This window comes from Mastigoproctus giganteus, chromosome 1, assembly GCF_048544385.1.
Source record: "Mastigoproctus giganteus isolate SK-2022 chromosome 1, ASM4854438v1, whole genome shotgun sequence".
NCBI classification, from domain to species: domain Eukaryota; kingdom Metazoa; phylum Arthropoda; class Arachnida; order Uropygi; family Thelyphonidae; genus Mastigoproctus; species Mastigoproctus giganteus.
In genome coordinates this window covers 181,234,180-181,254,946 of record NC_143575.1, presented here as the reverse complement: position 1 = coordinate 181,254,946, position 20,767 = coordinate 181,234,180, and the positions used below count along the sequence as shown (strand labels likewise).

At 34.5% G+C, this 20,767-nt stretch overlaps 1 protein-coding gene across 1 annotated transcript in view; it reads right to left on the bottom strand.

Annotated features, from left to right (window-relative positions):
* Positions 1–796: 796 nt before the first annotated feature.
* LOC150091336 (mitogen-activated protein kinase kinase kinase 4-like) overlaps positions 797–20,767 on the bottom strand; it is a 350,375-nt gene continuing 330,404 nt past the window's right edge. The window contains exons 23-25 of the mRNA XM_090390030.1: positions 18,615–18,721; positions 1,223–1,402; positions 797–841 (exon numbers count right to left, since the gene is read on the bottom strand). Coding sequence (XP_090246156.1) covers positions 797–841; positions 1,223–1,402; positions 18,615–18,721 — 332 coding nt within the window. The remainder of the gene's footprint in view (positions 842–1,222; positions 1,403–18,614; positions 18,722–20,767) is intronic.

Below are 20,767 nucleotides of genomic sequence, written 5' to 3'. Positions count from 1 at the left end.
TCTTTATATGAGATATTTATACTCCTGTATATTTTATTTTCATTTCCCTCAACATGAATCATTGAGGAGGCTTCCATCCTGCAGTGGGCTGATAATGGCTGCAGTTTACTTTTTTTTTTTTTTTTTTTAATATTTTATTTTCACATATTTGAGAATAGGCTGGGTGTTCCTTCCAATTAGGATATGTTGGTCAGAAGGCTGTGCATCTTTTATAGTAGTAGTGCTCTTAAACTGGACACAGATGGATGTACTTCTCCAAGCCATTTGAGAGTGGTTTTTTTGACATCTGTGCAACATCTCAGTAGATATATAGCCTCATTGGACAATTTAAGTACGTTTCTTGCTTTTATATCAACTGGAGACGAGAGGCATATTAAAAGTGAGAATAAGATTTCTGATAGGAATGATATTTCAGCCTCTTCATATTAAGTATGCCAAGAACCAGACTGACTGGATAACATATATTCCTTTGTATGAAGAATCAGAAGCAAAACTTTAATCCATGCAGTAAAGTAAGTCTGAGGTCAGTAAGCAGTAACCTTTTATTTTTTTATAAATCATTATTAAGGATGAAATATTAAATCAAAAATAAAGATTTTAACAGCAGAGCAAATCAGGAGGTAGATGCATGGGTGATGTATGTTTCTTTGTGTGTGTGTGTGTGTGTGTGTGTGTGTGTGTGTGTGTGTGTGTGTGTAACTGGAAGAAAAACAGTATCATCTAATAATATGGGTGGCAGTTTGCTTGTGACAAAGTGAACTGTTATAAGTCAATTACCACCCATATATACATTTCTTTAACCCTCAAATGAACAATGACTCATCCACTCAAACTTGTACAGCTATTTAATCGAGTAAACAGTTATTTTAAAATAACTTTTAAAATAAACAGTTTATAAATGTTAAATTTTTAAGGAAAAAACTTAATTGAGTAAACAGTTATTTTAAAATAACTGTTTACTCAATTAAGTTTTTTCCTTAGAAATTTAACATTTTTGAAAGTGTGAAACTTATTTTTTGTAGGAAAAACAACTTTTAATTTGTAAATTAAAAATTTCTTCCTAATGCTCTGGTGAACCAAGAATCACGAGATGAAATGGCACTGTTAGCATTGTCTTTTTATGGAGAATCAAACCAGTGGTGATCTTTTAATGATTTCTACACAGAAATATTTTAATAAGTTGTGCCTCATGTGATGGTCAATGTTTAATTTTATTTCTTACCTTTGTAAAGGGATGATCAAGAAGCTGACTAGCGGTCCACCGTTGTCGTGGATCATGTTGTAAACAGTGATTTAGAAAATCATGACCCTCTTCACTGAGAGTATCTGGAATATCTGGAATTTCTCCCATTCCTACTCTAAACATGATTTGATAGCTGTTTTCTAAATCATGCCAGGGTCGCTAAAGGTAAAAAAAAAAGTGATAGTATTAAATGGCTAATTAATTATAAGACTTGTACAGCTATTAAGTAATGTGCATACAAGAAAAGTAGTGTAGTAATAATAATACTAATTTATTATTTATATATTAATATGGAAGCCATTTTCTTGAGATGGTCACTGTGAATGATAGGCCTAACTGATTGGGCTGAAAGTGGCCTCAAATTGAAGATATTTCTTCCTAGATGTGCAGAAAGAAGGTAAAATTTAAAAATTCCAAATAGTTTTATTTTACAGAATGGGCCAGTTTTGTCTACTAGTGTTGCCTACCATAGCCCCGCTACGGCGCCATACTAACTGGTCGTGTTTGAAGATAGCTTCTGGAAAAGAAGAAACATGCATTTCCGTGCTCCTGTAAATGCATCCAGGATCAGTCTGAAATGTGCATTTAAGGATATCCAAAAAATTTAATATGTCCATAGCCCCACTATGGTGCCATGCTACTATAACTGGTCGTGTTGAAGATAGTTTCCAGCAAAGAAGAAACGTGCATTTTTGTGCTCCTGTAAATGCATCCAGGATCAGTCTGAAATGAGCATTTAAGAATCCAAAAGATTTAATATGTCACAGTATTGGCTTACTTAGTGAAAGGTGTGTTCATTGTCAAATGTGAAAAGGTTGGGAATCATTTTATTTTACTGCGGAATATGGAAATTTCTGAAGGATTAATCAATGGAACGAGACTTATAAGTCAAAGTTATACATCAGAATTGTTTGGATCTGGAAATAACAGGAGAAGCTAAAAGAAACCAAGTACTCTTACCACATGTAGATTTGATTCCATCCGATTCGACTTTGCCATTTTCTTTTAAGAGACTGAGTTAATGTACCCGCTGTGAAATTTTTGCAATGGGTACAGATAGTTAGTATTATTACTATACCAGTTAGTTGAATATCAGGTTACGGTTTCACTTTCCTGTATCATTCATAGCATTCATAAATTGTCCATTTACTTACAAAACTAATTAATTAAAGATCATGATTTGTCTTTTTTATTCAGTCAGAGAAAAGTCTCAAGCCTGCAGCTGAAGAACTTCTTGATGTGTATAAACAAAAAAAAAAAAAAAAAAAAAAAATTTCAGGGATGAAACGAATATTTAGCAAATGAAGCTCACCAACTACTCAGCTGAATCTGCCTTGAAGTAGTCTCCTCGACACTGCATACACTAACTACAATGCTTCTGCAACTTCTAGAAGCATTTCTGATTGGTTTCTTTGGAAGTGCTAAATTCCTGTCACATTCTGAATAATTTCTACAATCATTACAAACCTCTGACCTTTCAAGGTCACAGAAGTCCAAGTCACATTATGAAATTCTGAACAATTTCCACAATCACCTTTAAAGGGAGCATTATGGGAAACAAAAAAATAAAATAAAATTAATACCACAAGGCTACATAGAAAGCAATTAGCATGCTTTTTTTTTTTTTTTGATTTGGTAGTTGTTGGCGCATCGGCTTCTGTGGCCATATTGCACCTCCCAAGGTTTTTGCAGTACTTTGATCCAAGCCCGAGGCGGGAATCGAACCCGCGACCTTTGGGTTGCCGGGCAGGTACTTTACCCACTCGGCAATTAGCATGCAGGTGTGTTCCCAATGCAAGCTCCAATTCCCTAAAGCCCACTTTTCTGGCTATTTTTTCCAAATAAGATTGTGCAATTGTCTTTACAGCTGTTTTTTTTTAGCATTCCTGATTCATTGTTCAACCATACAGGACAAATTCATAATGAATAATGCCCTGCACGTCAAAATATACAATAAGCACAAACTTCACATTTTATCGAAATTGTGTTACATTTTTTTTAGGCTTGAAGACAGTCTTCCAATGAGAGGATTGGGTCTTTGTTTTCAGATCATAGTGCACAATAATGATTCATCATCAGCAGCAGCATATTGACAAAAATCCTGACATGCAATTATTCACCACTCTCTACGATGAGATGAAATTAGTGATGTGATCATTAGTAAAGGACGTGACGCACAAACATGGCTGAAATGCCAATTTCACTAGAAGTTTTGCAGATAGATATCAACCACTCCTCATATCATACCATAAACATGAGAAACTGAATCACTGGCTCTTGAAACTGAAGAGCAGCTACAGTGAGGTAATCTTTGATGGACAAGGAGCCCTCTTTACACTTTGAGAATCACTGAAAAGCCTTTGAATGACATATGGCATCTTCTCCAAAAGCTGTTTTTAACATTTTGTGGTTTTCCTAAATTGAGACAAAGTTTGATGTAAATTTGCTGCTCAGTAAAAATGTGATGAAACGCACAAAACACCTTCTACTCAATGCCCACAATGCAAATTGATTGCACATAAATGGCTGAGTCATGCATTATTATGATAAGTTATTCATGCATTATTTAGATAAATCACCAAACATGTTGCAACAAGTTACAGCTTGTTAAAACACTCAGTTTCAAGATAGTTATTCACAAACCTTTTTGATTACACCCCATATATATTTAAGTAAGAGCGAGTATATATATATGAACACATGCACAATGTAAAATTAAATGCATAATGGAAACAATGAAAAAACTGCAAATTAGAAAACTGTATTGGATGCTGTAATATAAAATAAAACACTATCAAATAATAGATCTTTAAGTGTGAAAAAGTCAGGGATCATCTTATTTTACTGTGGAATATGGCAATTTCAGAAGGACTGATTAATGGTACAAAACTTATAGTCAGGCTCACAAATCTTATTTGCGAGGTTTTTATATAAGTAATTTGCACAACTACTCATCTATCTTGCAACTGGCTGAATAGACAGAGCTAGTAAGTGTGTATATATATATATATATATATATATATATATATATATATATTTATGTAAATGTTGTGTATTATAGTTAAAAAACTTTTTAGCTAATGAGAGGCAAAATTAGGATAGAAATAGACACTCCTGCCCCTGTATTACACTGATATACAGTAATGGTATGATAGATCTATGCATTCAGGAGTGGTTGTCTGTATATCTATATGCACCAAAATCTTATACAGGTAACCCTTGTATAACACGGTAGTTAGGTTCCTATAAAATGTCATTTGCGAAACAGTGTTATAAGGGAATAATAAAAAGTACAAAAAGGAAGGTTACGTTCCAAAAGCTAACAAAAATACACTATTTCGTTAACAAAACTAACAAAAATACATCATTCTATATTTCGTGTATCTTCTGCTCTCTTTAAAAAAAAAAAAAAAAAAAAAAAAAAAAATCGGTAATCTGGGTTTGTTTTCTTTTGCTTGATAAATCTTTGTGAATTTCATCACAATGGAACTAAGCATTTTTGAAGCTCCCTTTTGAACTTTGGGTTCCTTTCATTCAAGAATCTGCATTCAAAAAATAAGATTCTAATTGCTTGGCTAACTTTATGCATTCCCATATGCTTTTTAGTGTAAAATTTGGAAGTTTAGAATTTTCATCTGCACTATCATCCTCTGAATTGATTTGGTTTTACCTCTGATGCCATTTCCACCAAATCTGCTTCGCCAGCCTCTTTTTCTACCAGTAATTCTTTAACGTCTTCAGTAATCATATGTTTTTTTTATTATTATTTTAGGAGCATCGGCGACTAAGGCCATGTTACTCTCTGTATATTGTCTATAAATTGCATGTGTCCTGAGGTCGATTTTCTGTTTTGCTGGACGAAAAACCAGAGTTCCAAGGAAAAAAAACATGCTATCCTCGCCTGAGCCCGATTAACTCAATCATGTTGTGAAAAGACCCATAAAAATTTCTCCCATCATTGACTGGATTTGAACTCAGGTCTTTTCCACCCAATGTGGGGGAGGAGGGCAATTCTATCAACTGTGCTACCCACGAGGGCTTCAGTAGTCATATCATCAAAACCTTCCCCTCCTACTGACGTAGCAAGTTCTACTATCACACCAATTCCGTTTTCTGTGGTTCGGCCATATTTCCTGAATGAACTGACTCTGGCCATACATTTTCCCATGCGCATTTAACATTGACGGTTTTACTTCTTTCAGCAGTAAAGCTATGGTCCACAATTGAGAAATGTTTCCATGCCTCCATTATTTCAATAGATTCGGAATAAATGTTTTCCAAAATCCATTGTAACAATTTTCTGATGGAATGAGTTTTAAAGATGGATATAATGTCTTGATCTAATGGCTGAATGAAAGAAGTATTACCCTAATACAACTATGGTGGTGGGAACAAAATTTCAACATTTGGATGACTTAAATCTTTTGGATGGCCTGGTGTGCTATCCAATAGTAATAAAACTTTGGAATCTAGATTTTTCCACAAGTTAACAAGCACAAGTTCAATAGCACAAAACGTAACGCAGCATTTCCCAACAAAATAAAATACAAGGATTTATCAATAATTTTTTTTGAATAGTGAGTCAACAGTAGGGACTCAAAAAGAGTGGAAATGTTGAAAAATTACATTCAACATAATAGCAGGGTTTCCCCACACAAAACCTCAAAAATACCCTGTTATGCGAGGTTTTCCGAAATTTTCTAACCATGTTAGAGCGAAACTATGTTATATAAGTACTGTGTTGTGTGAGGACAGCTGCAATTTATCAATTGTGTTAGAGCGAAACCGTGTTATATGGGGGTTGCCTGTACTTATAATTAAAATTATACTTCAAATTAAAATTCTATTTAACATTACTGTATACTAATAGCTCTGAGTGTGGAAGAATTTTAGTTGTAGGAAAGTAAACAGTATATGATGAAGAATATAAAGCTGGTGCTCAAGGTTATCTGAGAGCGCGATTTCCTGTCCATATTAGCAACGGCCTTGGACATGGTAGATCTATGCATTCAGGAGTGGTTGTCTGTATATCTATGTGCACAAAAATCTTATACTTATAATTAAAATTCTATTTAACATTACTGTATACTCTTATACTTATGTTGTTATAATTTTAAACTTAAATTAGTGGGTAAGCGGCTGAATATGTGAAATAGTCCTTTACGTATACCTTAGTGTTGTAGCCAAAAAATTATTAAAACAAAATGATTTTATTTATATATGTACAGATAACTGTGGCATCTACGTTATGTTACCTTTACTTAAAAAATAAAATCAAATAATTATAATGTGAACTTTCTTAAAAATAAAAATTAATCAACAGTACTAGTCGAAAATAATATCAACAGTATTATTTAAAATTAATTAATAGTTATTAAATAAAAATGTGAAATGTCGATATATGATATCCAAGCCACAGCAGGGACTTACCAGGCCTCACGCTGCCGACTGTACCTTTTTGGTTCAGTCAGCATACAGATATACAGACAACCTCTTCCAATGCATATATCTACTATGTCCAGGACCATTACTAACACGAAGGGGAAACTGCTCTCCCATATAATCTGGTTTATATTCTTCAATCATATACTGTTTACTTTCCTACAACTAAAATTCATCCACACTCTGAGCTATATATATATATATATAGTTCAGACCCATATCTGATGACAGCTATCCCACCTTTTATTTTATTTGTTTAATTATTTGATATTAATCATTTTACTTTGCAGTTCCCTTACATCTAATTGATTGGCTTTGCAATTCAGCCTATAATTCTCTTAATTCTTACAACTTATAGGATATTCACATTCTTTCTTCTTTTACAAACCTACATTACTTGTTTTTTCTGCTATCCTCACCCTTCTAGTACTTGGCACTTTGTGCATTTTTCACTTCCATCTATGCAAACTTTATTAGGCTTTTCAATTATTACATACATGTAAAGGATACTACTGCAAAGATAAAAAATAAGTATGACAAGTTATTATTTTTCATTATTTTTTTTAACACAATAGGCTCTCACAATACCCAGAGCTAGGTTCCTGGTGCCCCTGCATAAGTTTGTTTGTTTGTTATTTTGGTTTTTAGGAGCATTAGCAACTAAGGCCATATTGGTCCGGGGATATGCGGTGGTCATTCCCTGACCTTTCTGCATCCTCCGTATTTGGTAGTCACGGTCTTGAACCCCGGTCTGATCAAGAAGCATGTGCTACGCACTGCCGCTTTTGCCCACCTGGCTACCCACCTGCATAAGTGAGAATTCGTGTGAGTTGGGTTCTCCCCTATAAATCTTGTGCATATGAACTTAGTGTAAATTGAATGTATACAAATCTTAAAGTACAGCCAGGACAAGTACACCTTTATACAGGGTGCACCTTCATATATTTAATCCTTATTAAGGTATCTTAATTCAGGTAGAGAATTCTTGCTCATCTAAACAAAAAGGTAATACTATGCATCTGCTATGACATTGACCTTTCCTTTCTATTCCTTCACTTCCTCTCGCATGCATTGCCAATCGTTATCACAGAAAAGACAAACTAACTAGACGTCATGAACATAAGTGTAAATTAGGGTGTCAGCTGTGTATAAGTGGGGCTGAGCACTGAGTTTGCTTATTTTGCACAAAGCACAAGACTACATGCAAGATTCACTAGTGAACGGATTAGTGCCATTGTACCATGTTTTGTTTGTAGTGAACTGCTGAAGTAGACAACTGGCATAGTTTTAATTGTATCTCATATTGTGGATACTTTCACAAGTTTCCATGGTATTGCACTACCTCGAATAAGTAATGCTTCACCAATGGAGAAGACTAAATAAATTTAGCCACTTATTTTCAGCAGGTACCACTACCCAGATGGCACTGTTTCAAGACTTGTTGGCCTCTCCTCAGTTGGCTGGTAGGTATTCTGGTGTTGCAATCGTGACAATCCAGTTATGAATTGTAACTCCACAACATTGCCTGATGGTGTGCAATAGTATAAACTAAGGCAATTATTTTGCATAAAGCATGATACTATGCATAAGATTTGCTAGTGAATGGGTTAGTGCCATTGCACCATGTTTTGTTTGTAGTGAACTGCCGAAGTAGACATTTGACATTGTTTTAATTGTATCTCATATTCAAGGTAGTTGCCATGGTATTGCACTACCTCGAATAAGTAAAGCTTCACCAATGGAGAAGACTACTGTTACTTATTCTCAGTGGATACCACCACCCAGATGGCACCGTTTCAAGCTTGTTTCTCCATGGTGGGCGGAAGGTACCCTGGTGTCGCAATCATGACAATCCAGTTATGAAGTAACTCCACAATATGAGTGATGCCTGATGTGTGCAATAGTATAAACTAAGGTGATTATTTTGGACAAAGCAGAGTTTGCATATTTTGAGATCCTACTGTGCTTTCTTACAATTTTTAAATGAAATTTTTATTTCTTTTTGATAATAACATCTAGAAGAATTTATATACACAGCTTTTCAATTACTATAAACTTAATTCCTTGAAAAAATTCATTCTGGTCAGTGTGCATGGTCCAGAAGATCACTTGCAAAAGAGTTAACACAGTGATGTGCACAGAATCTATACACTGCTCAATCAATAGCTTATGTTGTTCAAATTCTGAAAGCTTCAAATCTCCTGCATTTATCAAGTCAATTCACCTTTCGTGGCAGGTATGATAACATACCTTCAATCTTCTGCAAATTTATCATCAGAAACTGTTATGACTATGGAATAAATCTTTACCATTGTTGAATTTTAGATATGTCAACAACTCAGCTTATTGTGATACTGTGTATTATGTCTGTAGAAATGCATGTTAACTGATCTGCATGACAATCATGATGTGCAAGATTAAAAAAAATTACTCCTCTATCCGAGATCAGGTAACTATAGCCCCGAATGAAGAGGCCTTTAGAAATTCCTCAGTCTATAATGGAACTCAATCTGTGACCTCTCCAAATGAGTGAGAACTGGCAAACTCTACCCTCACAAAGGACCATAAATTATTAAATCTGTATCATCACTGCCAAGAGTTGAAACAGAAATGGTCACATTACAAACAGAGCACAGCACCAGAAATTATGTCGGATGCAATTTCATTATAAACACAGCTTTTGTCTTGACAGGTATTTTTGTTTTGTTGACACCTTACACTGAGCATGTTTTGTATACTTTAGATGGTCAGTAATATCAGCTTTTCTGCTATCTGCAATATAATAATTGTCAGATCAACACACACACACTACAAAATCTGTATCATCTGTAGCAAACCTACTTCTTTTTTCTGCCTTGGAAATAATATTTATTTTTTTTATCACCTGGTATTGTTGTTTATGCCGGAAGTAATGCAAATGTCGACAAGCACAAACCATTTCTTTGTTGCATGAAGTCAACCAGCACTCCAGCTAGAGAGTTCAAATCAGGGCATGAATTCTTAATACTCGAAACAAAATTGATCAAAATTGTCAAGATCTGTTATTTCCAAAAATGTGTTCATCAACTGTGCAAATTCTCTCAATGTCTGAATATTTAGATACTTGAAATGAGAGCACTTTACTGTGTAAAATTTAAAATCTATTTATTAAAGACCAAACCGAAAAAAATCTGCAAAACATGATTTTTTGACTTTACTAGCATAAAAAAAAAGATGCTAAACTAATTTATTCTAAATTTTACACAGGTGAAGTGATTTTAGAACACAGTGTGCAGTAGCATTTCTCTGTGGTTTTAGTTTCCCAATATTTTGATCAAGGTGAAGTGCAATATGCCACACTGCACTTCATCTTGAATCAGGCCACCTTTGTTTCGAGTAACAGCAAGTGTGTGGTGCACCATGGATTCTATAAGGTGTTTTAGTCTAATTGTAACCATTCTTCCAGCAAAATATTGTGTAGCTGTAACAAAGTTGAAGGAAGAGGATTTTGTTGTTGAATAGCTTCAGGTCCGAGATAAAGTGAATGTGGGGACCTGGGAAGATTGTGGAAATAGATGTCATGTTCCCCAAACAATTCTTGCACAATTCTGGGATGATGTGCTTCCATTGTCAGACACATTGCAGACCTGATACAAAATTCAGGCACTCCCTAAATGACATTCGACTTTTTAATGGTATTAATGGATGTCCATGCCAAAACATTCTCCATACAATGATACCACCTCCAGATGCTTGGGTTGTCTTACGAAGGCAAGCAGGATCCATTTCTTTGTGAGGTTCTCACCACACACTCTGCCTACTATTAGTGTAAAACAAAAAGTCATCATAATTCATCTTCACATAATATTCTTCCACTGTTCAATCATGACATTTTTGGCAGCACTGCAAGTGGATTTTCCTGTTTTTCTCTGAAACAAGTGGCTTTCAAATAGGCAAGCAACTGCCAACACCCAATTTCATCAATTCTTCGTGCCCAGTATGGGTTGAAATAGGGCAGTTCTGGACTTGACTGAATTCAGATGTTATTTGTTGCACACTGGATGTTCTATTTTTCTCCATACTGTCCTCCTTAGAGTACAATGGCTTCACTCCTGGAGTACAGTTTTTCTGCCACATTTACACCTTTGAAATATGGAAGAACCACTTGCTTTCCAGTCATTAAAAACCTTTGAGATGGATGCTTGTGAAAAACCACTCGTCTTTAATTTCTTGAATCATGGCTCCTACTAAGCATTCATCTACAATAAGACCTTTTTCAAAGTCTGATAGATCACATGTTTTCCTCATTCTGGAGCCAAACAGTCTGTATACTCAACAAGGCAATATCATCACTCCATGTCACAGTTTTCTTTGTACATATTTGCATTTATTTAAATTTCTTCTGTCTGTAACTGCCTTAATACAAAGGCTCATTCTTTTTGGCCAGCATATATTATCTGATTATTTATTACTAAATGTCTCTTGGAATTGAAATCAATTCAGAAGTATTGATAATGGAATTTGTCTTCCATCATTCACACAATTCTAAATTCATTTGTTTTATTTTTTAAATAACTTGATTTAATTGATGAATAAAAATAACTGCTCAAAATTTAGAACATATTGAATCTCTGCATGTTCTTTCACTATGCAAAATTTATAGTGCAGAAAAATTCCACTTAAAGCATAGAAAATTGTATAATCATATAGGCAACTGCCAAAAACATTCTTTTGAAAGCTTTCACCAAGCATTAGTGAAATATGCAGAGCTATCAGCTTCCTCATTTTGATTTTCTCTAGCTAACAAGGCTAGGGAAGACCGAATTAATTATACTATTTACATACACAAACAGAAATGTGCTATTATGTACAAATCAATTCTCCTTTAAATTATAGGCATAAAGTAACAAATAATTATGTAACTAAACACTTATTACAGGATGTAAAACATATACTTCTCCCTTCCCAGTACACTAAACAAACAAACAAACAAAAAAAAAAAAAGCTTGCAATTCAGTATAATATTTAATACATTTCCAGTTATTTCAAATATTACTAAGAATTAATTTATTGATGTATTAATGTAATTTCATTTATTTGCGTGTGTTTCCCAAATTAGCCCTCCTCTAGTAGGGCTAATTTGGGAAACACACTTCATAATACATAAGGGTACAGATTAAGTACAACTATGACCAGACTGAGAAGTACAGCAAATAGAAAAAAGAGGCCCATTCATTTTAAAGCTATAGTTTTTCATACTTTTAGTGATTTTTCTCCTGCATTTTTATTTTATTTTTTAATTTTCTTCTACTAAATTCATATTTTATAGACAGTGTTTTACTCATCTTTTAATGTATACAATTGAAGAGAATAATGCCTCTTATAACCTCAGAACTAGATAGTGCAGCAAGTTTTTGAACTAGGTTCCTGAACGTAGATAAGTTTCTAGCTAGTATTTGTGCAGTAGTATTTCTGTTAGTTTACAAGTTGCACTGTTTTTAATGGTAGCAAATTCAAATAGCAGAAGACTACTATAGAGAATTATACAAGGAGCGAGGGAATGATACCAGCAGTGGGGAACATGGATTGCAAAGTAGCAACACATACGACATACCCGATATTCTTCCTGATGAGGTAGAACATGCATTGAAGAAAATGAAGAATCGGAAAGCCCCAGGGGAAGATGAAGTTACTGTAGAGTTGTTAAAATTGGGAGGAAGAGACATAACACTAAAACTGGCAAGGCTCTTCACAAAGTGCATTAGAAAAGGTGTGATGCCCAAGCAGTGGAATAATGCAATCATAGTTTTGCTGCATAAGAAAGGAGATAAATCAGAAATTGGAAATTATAGACCAATTAGCTTGTTATCCCACATCTACAAGTTGTTCACAAGGGTCATTACTAACAGATTAGAAAGAATACTTGATGAGAATCAACCGAAAGAGCAAGCTGGCTTTAGGACAGGATTCTCAACTATGGATCACCTTCACGTAATATCACAGCTAATGGAGAAAGCAAATGAATATAAAACACCATTATGCCTGGCGTTTGTGGATTATGAAAAGGCATTTGACTCCATACAGCATAAGGCAATGTTCTGGGCACTGGAAAGACAAGGCATAGATACTCTTTGCAGATGACATTGTGGTCATAAGCCACGATCCCAAAGAATTAGAGGAAAATCTTAATCAGTTATGCACAGTTAGTAAGGATTTTGGACTAAAGATGAATATGGCTAAAACAAAAGTAATGATGAACAAGTACGCCACGGAAAGGGAAATAATGATTGAAGGAGCAGTAATTGAAAAGGTGGAGTCATATACTTATCTGGGACAAGTTATTAGCTGTAATAATGATAAATGGCTGGAAGTCAAGAGAAGAATAAATTTTGGATGGATAGCATTCAGGAAATATAGTCACATACTGAAGAGCAATATCCCAGTTTGTCTGAAACGTAAAATAATGAATCAATGTATACTCCCCACCATGACTTATGGAAGTGAAACTTGGGCACTCACCAAAAGAATGGAAGAGAAACTAAGAACTACACAGCGAAGAATGGAACGAATTATATTGGGAATCAGACTGTTAGATAAGAAGAGAAACACATGGATTAGGCAGCAAACTCAAGTAAAGGACATTCTCATCAAAACTAAAGAACTAAAATGGTCTTGGGCAGGACACATAGCTCGAAGACATGATGACAGATGGACTAAGAAAATAACAGAATGGTACCCAAGAGGAGCTAGAAGAAAACCTGGAAGACAAAGGCGGAGATGGATAGATGAAATTCATGAGTTTTTGAGTAGTAAATGGATGGCCAGTGCTCAAAACAGAAGGAACTGGAAAGTTGCTGGAGAGGCCTTCATCCTGCAGTGGATTGAAAATGGCTGATGATGATGATGATAATGGTAGCATCTTTAACTAATGGTTTGGCAGCATCTTTGACTAATGGTTCAAAGAATAAGCAGTTAGTGAGTTCTGGGTGTTGTATTATAAGTATTATTAATACTAAATTTTTAGGAAAAGGGACCATAATCAATTCAATCTGGTACAATTAAATAGTGGGAAAGCTCTAAGCAAGAAAGAATTCAGTAAAGATCTGGCAATACAGTTACTTCAATACGAAAACATGCAGTCTCACTGCAATCAAACAACATTAACAAGAATTTCACCACTGCGATTTGAATGCAATTTCATTATAGCCCTCATTTGGCCTAAGCAACTTATGACTCTAATGAAGAGCTGTTCCAAAAGTAGCCAGTAGTAGTATTCAAGGAAGGCTCAATGCTGTTCAACATCATGCTAATCAGTAGTCCTGAAAGCTGAATATTGTTTTTGCAGAGAAATATTCATTTATTCAGCATAGCACCCACCCCATTTCTGCTATAACCATGAAATATAAGTGAAGCGCTAATGATGGGGGGTTAATTTATGGCAAGAAAAGTTAGAATATTGTCTAGGGCCCATAATTTGGTAAGGCCCACAATAACAACCAACTCAGAGCAATAACTTGTCAAAATTACTTTTGTGTAAACAAAACCAGTTTATGGTATCTACAATGTAAGTGAAATCTGAAAAACATCTTTCTGAAGGATGAGCTGTTAAATTAACAAAAGAATAAAAACTTTTTATAAGTTGTTTATGTACACTCCCTTGCTCTCCATGGGATTAAGGTTAGTTGCAATTGTTATACCAGTTCAAAGAGTCTTTTGCTACAGTATACAATAATCTATTTTTTGTGTCATTTTATCTGCGTTGATGTCTATTTTGAATCTTGTGTCTTTATATTAATTTAAAGTTTGTTTATATTATATCTCATCTAGCAGTGTTATGGCGAAAAAATGTAAACGGACGGAATTAAGCCTGGAAATTAAACTGAAAATTATACAAGAGGCTGATAGTATGAATCGAATTAAAATGGACATTGCAAAGGAATACAATATCCCTTTACCTACTTATTCTACAATACCGAAAATGTTTGTTTGCTCTTGTTTATTTGGTTTTTAGGAGCATTAGCAACTAAGGCCACATTGCTCCAAGAATATGCGGTGGTCATTCCCTGACCTTTCCGCATCCTCCGTATTTGGTAGTCACGGACTCGAACCCCGGTCTAATCAAGAAGCGTGTGCTATGCACTGCTGCTCCTGCCCACCTGGCTACGGAGGCGGCCAATACTGAAAAACCAAAAAAAAAAAAAAAAAAAAAACTTGAAGAAATGCATGACATTGGAGCAGCGATAAAAAACAGGAAACGAATTTGTGGTGCAAAAAACAAGGAGCTTGAAACAAAACTTTAAGTGGTACCGACAAATGCATGCATCTAATTTGCCAATATCAGGTTTGATTTTGCAAGAAAAGGCAAATTATCTAGCTCAGCAACAAGGAATTAGCGACTTCAAATGCAGCAATGGCTGGCTCCAAAGATTTTTAAGACAGGAATAACTTGGTTTTGCGAAATGTTTGGATTAGTCAATGAAGAAAAGGGTACAGACAAATTGTGTTCTGTACAGTCCATTCTTGAAAAATATGAGGCAAAGGATATTTTTAACCTTGTCGAGACAGGTTTATTTTATAAGTTGCTGCCAAACAAAACATTTGCTGTTCGAGCAGACTCTTTTCATGGTAGATAATTAAGTAAACAAAGACTCGCTGTTTTGTTATGCTGCAATTCAGATGACAGTACAAACTACACCCACTTGTGATTGATTGGTAAGTTTTCCAAGCCGAGATGTTTTAAAGAAGTTAACCAACTTCCCTCTGATTTATGAGGCCAATAGCAGTGCTTGGCTTATGGTCAAAATTTCTGTCTTGGTTATCAAAAGTGGGCAGAAGAATGGATTCAGAAAAAAGGAACATTTTGATGATTCTAGATCGTTGTACAGCACATTCTGCTGAGACACTTAAGATGACAAATATACAGCTATTCTTTTTACCCCCCTTTCTGTACAGTCCATTCTTGAAAAATATGAGGCAAAGGATATTTTTAACCTTGTCGAGACAGGTTTATTTTATAAGTTGCTGCCAAACAAAACATTTGCTGTTCGAGCAGACTCTTTTCATGGTAGATAATTAAGTAAACAAAGACTCGCTGTTTTGTTATGCTGCAATTCAGATGACAGTACAAACTACACCCACTTGTGATTGATTGGTAAGTTTTCCAAGCCGAGATGTTTTAAAGAAGTTAACCAACTTCCCTCTGATTTATGAGGCCAATAGCAGTGCTTGGCTTATGGTCAAAATTTCTGTCTTGGTTATCAAAAGTGGGCAGAAGAATGGATTCAGAAAAAAGGAACATTTTGATGATTCTAGATCGTTGTACAGCACATTCTGCTGAGACACTTAAGATGACAAATATACAGCTATTCTTTTTACCCCCCCCCCGTTTTATGCAGACACTGGATCAAGGCATTATTTATAATCTCAAGAGAGCACATATAGAGCCGGCCTAATAAGGTACTTGATCCGCAACATAGGAGGGAACAATTTGCAGCGAAATTGGAATGTCTTGGATGCTATCCGCAATCTTGTTATTGCTTGGGACAGTATTGCATTAAGTGTAATAATCAACTGCTTCAGAATGAGTGGCTTTTGTGAAAATATCATCGAAAAATGGTCCAGAAGTCGAATGTGATAGCAACATTGAGGAATTTGAAGGAGCATATGGATTTTATTGGCGAATTTGAAGAGTTTGTGAAGGTGGAAAGCAACTAAAATATTGTATATATAAATATTGTACAATATTATCATTTCCATTAATTGCTTTTCTCTTAGTTTATCTTACAATTTAAATAAAATTTTTAAACTCGTTATTGCAAAAGGTGAAAATTTAGGCCCCTTGAACTTTGTATTAATGAGATTCGACTGTAGGTAGAAGTGTTTAAGTATTCATTCTGTGACATGGAATACTGTATTCAAGCATGGGCACCTCATCTGAAAAAAGACACTGAGCTTCTTGAAAGGGTCCAAAGATGGGCAACTCACATGGTGAGATCAGCAACCATGTGAGGAAAGACATTATGTGGGCTGCAGAGCTTGTCAACTAGGCACCTCAGATATGACCTGATTGAGGTTTATAAGGAACTGAAAGGGATTAGTAAAATGAATGAAATTGGAATTTTCACTTTCACTGTTACAGAGAATTCCAGAAACTTGTGGGCATAAATTCAAATCACACAGGAAGAGGTTTAGACTAGACTGAAGGAAGCTTTCTATTAGCCAGCAAGTTTTTTATTGTTGGCTAAAATTTTATTTTATTGCTGGAACATGTTGCCGAGTCGGACAGTTCGAATCAATTCAAAGGTCAACTAGATAGTTACCTACGCAAAGGAGGGAAACAAATAATTTGTATTTTCCTATCGACTTTTTTTCCTTTCCCCTCTTTCTCTCTCTTTTTTTCTTCTGGCCAGTGCAGCAAAAGCCTGTGGCTACCTCGCGTAATATACAGTAAACCCCCACGAATAGCGGGGGTTATATTCCTGAGAAATGCCGCGAATACCGAAAACGCGAATACTGAGTTATGGCTCCCATAGTAATAAAGGGGTTCTGTTCCAAAGTATGAAATATATAAGAAAAACTAGTCTAAAATTTTGTCTATGTATGTATTATATGTACCTTCATAATATGACTATGTACATAGACAGTACATAGTGAAATGCAAGCATATGGCATCGAAATGAAAATAAGAAACAATTTAATATTAAATGTAATTTATTAGAAATTTCAAACAAATCTTTCAAACCAGCGCCTTTGCTAGCTAAAAAACTTATCCCACCAGTGCTATCACCAGTTTCGCTAAAGTGTTGATAAAGGAGTTTTGCCTTTTCATGAATGATGAGTGAACTTAACGGAATTTTATTTTGAGTTCGGTCTTCTATCCACAGATATAAAGCTTTTTCCATTTTTTCTAATTTAACATCACGAGTTACAGAGCAAATTTTTGAAGCAATTAGAGCATTTTCACGGACACTAAGGCGAATTTTTTCTTACGATTTTTTGATTGATCGTACGGTTGACTCATTGATTTTATAATGTTTTGTCACTGAGGAGACACTTTCACCATTAGAAATTTTGTCTAATAACTCAATTTTATTTGCTAATGTCATCACCTTCTTTGATCTTTTCACATTTCCCTTGTTATTCGCAGCCATATTTTTGTACAGGTTAGAAAGAACTTGTCCACAATAAAGTCACTTTCTTCCGTTAACACTCTCGAAAAAGTCTGTTTTACACCGCAAAATGGTAGATTTATCACTTTTGTATGCATATCAATTTATAAATTGATAAATTTATTCAATTTATAAGCAAACGACGAAACCTTCCATGACAAACGCCTAACACATACTGAACAATGATTAGCTAGAAACATCCACGCTCGTGATTTTGTCACCCCCTCTCCCCCACCCACTGAGCGCTGTTTTGACAGGGAAAGATAATTTTAGCCACACCCATGTGTTTTTATGGCAGCAAATGTTCACGGCGCTTTAAAATTCACATTTGTTTAGGTTTCATTTTATATTAAATCAGCAACCGCAAATAGCAGGGGTTTACTGTAGTTATTAGTATTACTTTCAGTATCTTACAGCAATTACCTCTTAACTTGTTTTAATAAGTGGGAGGGATAAACCTAAATGCCTGGCATTTAGGACAGTGATTTTATTTTTTGTAAATCTATGATATATCTGCACTATATTAGGGATTGAGCATATCCGTTTATATTTCACTTCTTACAAGATATTCGGGGTGTGTGTGTGTGTGAGAGAGAGAGAGAGAGAGAGAGAGAGATTTCTATGCTAATTTTAACTACTGGAAACATATGCACTGGTAATGGTATAAATTGAATGCCAAGCTATTTAATATCCTTTATGATCAGTCATACATTTATATTTTCTGGAAATTTATTATTACTCTTCCCTAGAAAATTACGATTTTTTTCCCAAAAATCAAATACCTGTCCAGAGGCTAATTCCAGCACAACACAACCTATGCTCCAAATATCTGCTGCTCTTCCATGTCCCTCCATTATATTTCTTGTAAATACTTCTGGAGCCATATAAGCTATAAAAAATAGACATGTTTTAATTAATAAAATAATAGTCATTGCCAAAATTTTATCCTTCCCTGGGATGACTGAAAGTTATTTCTCCCTTCACGTATAAAAATGAACAGACATGAATAATATATAAAGAGATTCAAATGCAGTAGAACCTGGATAAGAAATTCCCACATAAGAAGTTTTGCCCCGTACTAGGTTTGGTTTCTTAAGTCCCAATTTCACCTCTATATACTGTAACGTATTATTTTCCCATGTAAGAAGTTTCAGGGGTAAAATGTTTACCCGGGAAAAAGTTTGTGATAAAGAAATCAGTGTATTTATTATAATATTTAATATTAGATAAAAAGTATTTAATATTAAATAAAATGTGTATTTAATATTAAATAAAAAGTTCGTGATAAAGAATACACAGTGTATTTATTATAATGATGTTTTCCCATTTAATACATTTAATTACAAATATAAATATTTGGTAATTCGAACAAGTTATTGCCAAGCATCATTTTAGTTCGTAGTAAACCACCGAAGTATGCAAAATGGCATCATTTTTTACATCTCATATTGTGAATGCCTTCACAATGAGTTTGATATTGAACTACCTATTATAAGTAGTTCAATATCAAACTCATTGTGAAGCATTCACAACATGAGATATCACAAAACAATGCCATCTACTTCGGTGATTTACTACAAACTAAAATTATGCTACACACTAACTTGTTCGATTAGTCAATTTTCCGTAGTCTGATGCTTTCAGCTTTAAAACCTTTTTAGTATAAAAATTTGAATATAATGTAAGTGACATATTGCAATTGTTTTCATCGATATCCATAATTGGATAGATTCGACTACGTGAAGCACAGTGAAGCATTTACCATTAAGTTCTGATTTTTCTGAACAGTTCTGAATTACTTATTGGATTGCTCTCTGTCTTATTGTAATTGTGACCTTTTAAGGTATGTTGAAACTCCAAAGGAGCTCGTCCCTCCAGCTTGGTAATGAGTTTAATGAACAGAATATTTAGCAATTAGAAATCCTCAGTTTTAAAATGTTTCCCATAGATAGAGTAAAATATTTATAAATTCTGAAATAGTACTTAAAATCATCTTTAACTTATGTATGTGTATCTTTTCATTTTTATTTGGTAAGTTAATATTTCATACTCTTAGGTTATTTTCCCTTCTAAGAAGTTTTCCTGCATAAGAAGTTGTAAAAGTCCAGTCCCTTGGAAAACTCCTTATCCAGGTTCGACTGTATTTATAATATTGTACAGGGTAAGCCACAAAGCCATGAAACACTTTCTTTCTGATTGGCGAGCAAAAATTAATTGAATACTTCCTTATGTTTGATTTACTGAATGTTTTCCATCATTATTATTATTATTATTTATTCATTTTAACTTTTTTTTCACATAATGTATTATCATTGTTAACCCCTGGCCTGCTAGCTGTGAAGGGCAATATTGCAGTGTTTTGTATCTATTATTATTATTATTATTATTAATTAATAGATATCAGAGCTGCAAAGGCTCACTGTGTTCTACATTATATATCAATTAGGTAAGAAAAGGAGGAGTTACCTCTATGAGGTCTTGTAGAACATTTCTGTGGTGATACTCTCCATTGTTGAATCAACTATACAAATAGTTTTCACGTATTTCCTCACACTCACAGACAAAATCAATGATCAAATGCACCCCGGAATCGGAGGCCCACAGACCCCAAAATACATCAAAACCACCAACCTTTATCTTTGAGTGAGGGAAGACATGATGAATCCATTCTTTTAACACTTTAAAAACAAATATTAAAACAAAAAACATTAAGAATCCACTGAGACATTAAGAAACTAAAAGAATTTTGTTACTTCCCTGGAGTGGATGGGGCTTTGACTAGATGTCTTTTGTCCTTTCAATTAGATTTCTAGTCAAAGCCCTGTCTGCTCCAGGGAACTAACAAAATTCTTTTAGTTTCTTATTGTCTCAGAAGAGGATTCTTAATATTTTTTATGTTTTAATATTTGTTTTTAAGTGTTAAAAGAATGGATTC